A 7,224-nucleotide genomic window follows, 5' to 3' on the forward strand; every position below is an offset into this window, starting at 1 on the left:
AAACATCCTGAACTTGGAGCCTAAAGATCCAAATTTGGGTCTGGGCTTTTTCAAGATCATCAGTGTGGCTTTGGGCAAGTTGCTAAACTCTTTTATCCTCACTTCTCCATAAATCCTACCTCATCCAAAATCTGAAGACCAGATGAGACCGTGCCTATGAAAGGGCTTTGCAAACTCTGAAGTGTTGTGTCTATGTGAGGGAAAACCTTTTATAGACTTCTAGTGGAGCACTTTTCCAGTAGTAGTTTTGCTATTGAACAACTGAATTCAATTCAGCTAATATTTATTGCATGCCTAATAGGAAACAGACATTATGCTAGGTCCTAGGCATACAAAGACGAATATGCCATAGATCCTATTCCTTAAGGAACACTCAGTCTTGGAAGAGGAGGTGGACATTTCAACAAAGAGATATTAAGAAAGGTAGCTCCCAAGGACAGAGATATCATAAAGGAGAAGATGCTGACTCTGGGGATACTGGGCAGGGAAGAGGAGGTGATGTATGAGCCAGCTTGAACAATCGGGTCCTCTAGAAATAGGGGAAATAAGAGGGAGAGTTATTCTGGCTTAAGGGATCAGCAAACACAAAGATACAGAACTGATCACTGGCCTTGCAGTTTGGTATGGCTGGGGCACTGGGTGGTAGGGTGAGATTTGAATAGTGGACAGATCAATCAAATTGTCATTCCATGTAGATGGGCATAAATCTCCTCTCTTTTAGGAGAAAGGAAAATGAAGTTAGATAGCAGGTTTAACATTACAATGGATTTAGAAAGAACAGAATGATTGGATTAACCTTAAAGACCTGATTATCTCTCTAAACCACAGGTAATCTGAGTTCAAAGAGTTAACATAGCCCGAAGCCCCTCATTGGCCCCAGACCCTGAAAAGTTGCTAGGTGGCTTTGCAGAAGAGAAACAAATAGAACCCTTTTCCAATTGAGAAGAAAATTAACAGGAAAAGATGTTTAGAGACAACACATCTGCAGAGTGTTTTTTTTTTCTTTTTTGTATTTTTAACAGTATTAACACTTATAAGTAGTAAAAGTAATTATGGTGGTCGGATTTTGACACTTGGAAGGAAAAACTTACAAGAAATGTCTGGTAACAAGCATCAAGTAACTCTAAGTATAGGCTGAGGAATGGGAAATATTGAAGAGCTTGGAAACAATTAGAATTTAAAGTCCTAGTTTCAGAACTCCAAAGACTTTTTTTTTTTTTCAATTTGTAATATTTCTTTAAGAGCCATTTGGTGCAATTCATAGCCTGATTCATGCCACTGGCGGCCTCTGATTTCAGTAAGAAATGCAGAAATTTATAGTGGAATGTAAAACGGGGACAGGTTTTTAGTTTTCTAAATTGAGGTTTTAAACTAGCAAACTTCTGAAGGTTTAAGAAGCCACAGAGCTGAGCTATGGGAATCTGGTTTCTTTTCCGGTCAGAACAAATAAACACACAAACACATATCTAACTCACAAAGTGTTGGAAGAGATAAAGCAATGCTCTTTACAAAGGAGGAAAACAAAAACTCAGCCTTGTGGGCAACAGAAGAAAAGTCACATTGGCCAGCAGACAGCACCCTACGCTGGCAGAGGGAGAAATCTGAGTTCCAGCGGCGTCAGGGGCATTTGCACACAGCCTCCCGTTTCAAGTTGCATGTCTCCGGAGTCCCAGGGAAGGCCCCAGCCCGTCTCCCTTCTCAGAGCCCCAGGGAGTGATGAGAACCCCCTGAACCAGCCACAGGACTCGCAGGTGAGTCGGCCCAGAGACAAGGTCAGACCTTCCAGGGCTACTTGGCACCTGGTCCCTGGAAGGACCCCCTGTGCCCACTCCTGTCCTGGCACTCACCTCATTTTCCTGCCTTGGGTGCTCCTGGCTGCCTGGTCCCCCCGGCCTGACTTGTCTGCGAGCTCGTCCCCGGTGTGGTGTCAGCGATGCCTTATCTTTGTTCTGAGGTCCCTGTGTGTCTCTGGAATTGGCTGGCATTCTCCATTCAGGTCACGCCTTCCCCTGCCTGCAACAGATCCCCTCTCCCCCTCTCTCCCTCTGCCTTTTCCTCTCTCTCTCCTCTCTCTCTTCTCTGACTTGCTCGTACACACACTCAGAGGAACCTGACAGAACAGAATGTCTTCTTCCTTAAAAGATCTGCTTCTCCAGGTCCCTCCTTCATCCCATGCGGCTGCTTCCAGCTCCTGAGAGAGAATAACTGAGCAGCTCGAATAGGTATTTGTATCACCGTGTGTGTGTGTGTGTGTATGTGTGTGGATATGTGTGTGGATATGTGTGTGTATGTGTGTGTGGATATATGTGTGTGTGTGTATATGTGTGTGTGTGTGTGTGTGTATGTAAAGGGTGGAGGGGGACAAAGTCTGACCTCTCTGTCTCCCTTGCCAGACGGCTATAGTTTTCTGCTTGTGTTCAGGACACTGGCAAAGGACACCAATTAAACAGGATGATCAACTAAGAGGGCAATTCTAACATCTACACTAGGCAAGAAAATAGAACCAAATCCCAAAGCTTGTCTGTCTGCAAACAACTACAGGCTTTCCTGTGAATAGAGCGGCTGGCCCGGTATGTGAGGGGAGCAGTCAGTCCTGCAGTTGGTTAGTTGTTCTTCGTCACTGTCACTTAAAAGCAAGGCTTGTGCTGTTTACCAACTCAGAGCATTCAGAGGCCTGATACAGCCCGGGGAGGACCCACTACAGACAGAAAGCCCCGCATGCCATGGCTGTAGAGAGATCTGGGCCTGTAAAGGTGGCTACCCCGGAGTTTGTGGAGAAAAGCAGCATCAGATATAAGCCAAACTGAATAAGAAGAAAATTCCTTTCTTCACAATGACCACCAGTCCTGAATAGGGAGAGAGACATCTGGGTATAAAAAGTAGATTTTACTGAGAACCTTTTCTGTGTTAGGCACATGGCTAGGTGCAAACATCATCTCAATTACTCCCACAAACCTGTGAGGATCATACTATTATACTCATTTTACAAATAAGAAAACTGAAGCATAGAGAGGTACACAATTTGCCTGGATTATCCAGCCCTTTATTACTCCTGACTGCTACCGCGGCAAACGCAAACAGTTAACATTTACTGAGCACTGTGTGTCAGGTACTGCTCTAGTAATGTATTGATTGCTTTTGATCATCTTTACATTTTGTGTATCTGGGTAGTAATATTATCCCCATTTTCCCGATGAGGAAACTGCCCAGAGAGTTTAAGTAAGCTACCCAAGATCACACAGCTAGAAAGCGATAGGGGAAGAATTTGAGTTCTTACCCACAATATTGCACTGCTTCTCACCAGAATATTATAGTACATATGGCATTTCAAATACACACCACATTCACAAAGAAACTCAATTTGGGGCATTTTGAAAAGAGCAATTAGACTCAGCATCAGAGTTGGCTATAATCTTCCCTTTCTATCCAAGCTGGCTGTGCACTTTGGCCCCAATTGTTAACATCTCTGGTCCTGTTTTCTCATCTGGAAAATGGGGGCTGCTTTGAGACTTAAAGGAAATTATCCTTGTCCTTTTTTTAGCTGTTCAGTGTACCCAAGAGAGGGCTCCCACCCATTCTAACCAAGGCGGCAAACACATGCATTCTCCACCCTCTGATAACACTGCTTTGGCACATTTTGGGGAACAATGCCTTGCATCTTGCTGAAATTCTCCTGGCTCCATTTTCTCTCCAGTTTCTCTATTTTATCACTTTTAAAGGTCAGCTTTGCTAATCTGGGCATTATTAAGAGGCTGTGTTTGATAATGTGAGTGCAAGTATATGGGGTGAGAGAATATGTGTGAACCTAGGCACCGTTCTGGCAAAACGGCCTAAAAATTTCTGTGTTAGGCAGGATAGAAAAAAATCCCTTTAAAGGTCCCATTAAGAAGACTCACAGGCTCCTCAAACATCAAATAACTCTCACACAACATTTTGATGATTTAAGTGCAAATGAATCAGAAACACATGGACTACATTTCTCTTGGAATATACAAGGGTTTTAAAACCAAGGGAGAAAGAACTTGGCACGAAGCATCCTGCGCCATGCAGAGGGCCCTGCCCAGTAAAGACATTCCCTCCATCAACACTGCAGCTGAGCTGACCCTCTCCTAATTTAGGGCACATCCAGGGAAGTGCAGTCATTTGTTCTGGGCACAGAGGGGAGAGCTTGGGAGGGAAAGCCATCAGCTTCTCCTTGCAAAGTGTCATAGAGTAACTGAGCCTCCTGGAATAATTTCCTGGCCATGTTTCTTTAAGGCTGCCAGTGCTCAATGGGAGGCATTTGAAATATGTTCTGAGCCAAAGTTCTGCCAATATACAGCAGAGCTGATATGTGCTTCCCTGGGAGTTAGCCAAGGCTCAGATGGAATCTGCATGATAACGAGAACTGTGTGTCTCAGGACTGATCTGGGTGGGATTTAGGGCATTTTCCCATTGTGTTGGGCTGCATTGGTGATCCCTTCCTGACCCCTTGATAAAAACTTCCTGGGGTGTCATGAATAGATCACGGGGAGTGGGAGGAATGGAAAAGACAGTGGTCTAGGAATAGACTCAACAAGGTCCCATAGGCTAACTCATGGGACCTTGGGCAAGCCACCTACTTTCTCTGCTGGAGGAGGGGAAGGAGTGACACCAGTTTGCTCCGCTATAAAATCAGGGGAGAGGAGTCCGTTGAGATCATGGAGCACATATAAATGTGGCAGTGAGGACTAGGAAATTGCAGTGGAGGTGGGGAGGTGAATTGCTAATGATCTGTAAAGAGAGTCAGAGTCCAGAGTGACCTTCTAATCTTGACACTTGGTTTATCTGTGGTCACAATAGCATTACATTACTCAGGATTCAATCATAGGTATTCAGAAAGATAATTTTTAAGAAGATTCAACTCGTTTTTTAAAATGTTGATGAAAAGGTTAACATATGAGTATAAGGAACTAACAGTATGTCAGTTAGAATCATAGAAGTGTAGAATGACGGATGTGGGCCCAACATCTCGTTTATAGTCAGGGAAAGGGATCAGAAAGCTACTACTAAGAGAGTAAATACTACAGCACTCCTACAACTAGAACTGGGCTTGGTTTACATGTTCTACCAAAGTATTTATTATATGCAACTCCTGGGCCCAGAATTTCTGGAATTCCATGAATGCGCTAGAAAATGTAAAATATTTGGGCAATGAGTTTTTGTTGGCAAAGTGTGAAATCCAGGCTTCCTATAGAGTATCTAAGAACTGATAAATAGCCCCAAAGGTTACACCTAAGAATTAAATTTTAGGTTATTCAACACATTGGCTGACAGTATGCTGGAAACCCTGGCTTCAGAACCTAATGGATCATCAGAATAATATGGGAAAAACAAACAAACAAGCAAAAAAATCAGTGCCTGAGCTTCATCTCAGAAGATTCAAATTCAGTGAATCTTGGGTGGGGCTCCTGAATCTGTAATTTTAAAAGCTCCCATGGATGATTTTGTCATTTTGGGTATTTATAATGGTGCATCTTGTAATTAATGGCATCTTAGATTTGATGATATAGTCTTAGTATCTGCCAGATACCTTCATATACATCATTACATGTAATATTTACATGTGTTTACAGGTGAGGACACAGAGGTTCAGAGAGACTAAGTGTGCCAGCAAGAGGATGATGGACATCTAGAGCCCAGGACTCCTGACCCTAAATCCAGGGCTCTTTCATCTGCAGCCCCTTGATCCTGCCTGTGGACTTTGAGCATCCATGAGCCATGCTGTCATGTGACTGCAAGATTTCAGGGAAGGGAAATATAATTTACATTCAAAAAATAAATTATTAAGCTCTCTTATGGACTAAATTGCACCACTTCAAAATTCACATATCAAACCTGGTACCTCAGAATGTGACTATTTGGAGACAGGCCCTTTAAAGAGGTGATTAAGTTAAGAGGAGGTTATTAGGGTGGGCCCTAGTCCAATATGACTGATATCTTTATAAGAGGAGGAGATTAAGACAGAGACAATCAGAGGAACGACCATGTGAGGAGACAGCAAGAAGGTGGCCACCTGTGACCCAAGGAGATGAGGCCTCGAAATACCAACCTCAATCTTGAACTTCCTTAAGATACCTGCCAACACCTTGGGCTTGAACTTCTAGTCTCCTAAACTGTCAGAAAATGCACGTCTGCTGTTTAAGCTATCTAGTCTGTGGTACTTTGTTAAGGCAGCCCTAGCAAACTAATACAGGCTCTCTAACAGAAGTTCTCCCAAAGCGTGAGCGCATACCACCATAGTGTCAAGCTGATTTCAAGCACCGCAGGCCCAGAATTAACAAATACTGGGTCAGTTAAGGTTCTGTTTGGTAGGTAATAAGAGAAACCTTGACTAAAGCTGAAATAGAGTTTATTTTCCTCACTTAGCAAGAAGTGAGGCTGTAGGTGGGCCTGGGGACATTTTCTTTTTTTCTGTTCTGCCGTTCTTAGGAGCTAGGCTATGTGTAAGGAAGAATCCAGGGGTTCTTAAGTACTTGAGACATAGACCATTTGTTATGGGCTGAATTATACCCACCCACCCCCAAATTCATATGTTGAACCCTTAACTCCCACTATCTCAAAATATGACTATTTGAAGATAGGGGCTTTAAAAAGGTGATTAAGTTAAAATGGGGCTGTTAGAATGGGCCTCATCTAATTATAAAAAGAGGAGATTAGGATACAGACAACACAGAAAGCAGGGAGACCGTGTGGGGATACAGTAAGAAGGTGGCCATCTGCAAGCCCAGGAGAGGGGTCTCAAAAGAAACCACCTAGACTTCTAGCCTCCAGAACTGTGAGAAAATAAATTTCTACTACTTGAGTAACCCAGTCTGTGGTATTTTGTTGTGGCAGCCTTAGGAAGCGAATACAGCATCCACATCTCCCTTACCTTTGCTCACCTAAATCCATTTGATAGCAATTATTGTTGCTATTCACTCATATTAGGTCTCCCCTCCCACAGAAGTTCCTCAGATGCTAAGACTACATGGCCCAAGCAGATTCAGCCATAGGACAGGATTATTTAGGCCTTAAGAAGCAAATGGACAGCTGAGGTTAGACCATGTGAAAGGCAGGATTCAGATCAGGGGAGTCAGTGTTATCACTTCTCTAACTCCCTAATGCTATTTCAATGACCATGACTTTTCCACCCTCCTTCCAAACTAGCCCGCTCTTCTATCATTCTGGCACACACTACTCATCTCTATTACTGTCACCTTCCAA

The 7,224-nt window shown here is 43.3% G+C and overlaps 1 protein-coding gene across 6 annotated transcripts in view; it reads right to left on the reverse strand.

The window, feature by feature from the left end:
- The window catches only part of MASP1 (MBL associated serine protease 1), a 62,641-nt gene extending 60,339 nt beyond the window's left edge, over positions 1-2,302 (reverse strand). For 5 of the 6 annotated variants that reach the window (XM_060099277.1, XM_060099278.1, XM_060099274.1 and 2 more), the window contains exon 1: positions 1,848-1,935. In XM_060099277.1, the coding sequence (XP_059955260.1) occupies positions 1,848-1,852 (5 nt within the window). In that variant the 5' untranslated portion in view covers positions 1,853-1,935. Of the gene's footprint in view, positions 1-1,847 lie in introns of all 6 variants that reach the window. The other variant, XM_060099275.1, reaches the window with a different exon arrangement.
- Positions 2,303-7,224: the final 4,922 nt, after the last annotated feature.

The sequence above is a fragment of the Mesoplodon densirostris genome, chromosome 5 (assembly GCF_025265405.1).
Source record: "Mesoplodon densirostris isolate mMesDen1 chromosome 5, mMesDen1 primary haplotype, whole genome shotgun sequence".
In the NCBI taxonomy this organism is placed as follows: domain Eukaryota; kingdom Metazoa; phylum Chordata; class Mammalia; order Artiodactyla; family Ziphiidae; genus Mesoplodon; species Mesoplodon densirostris.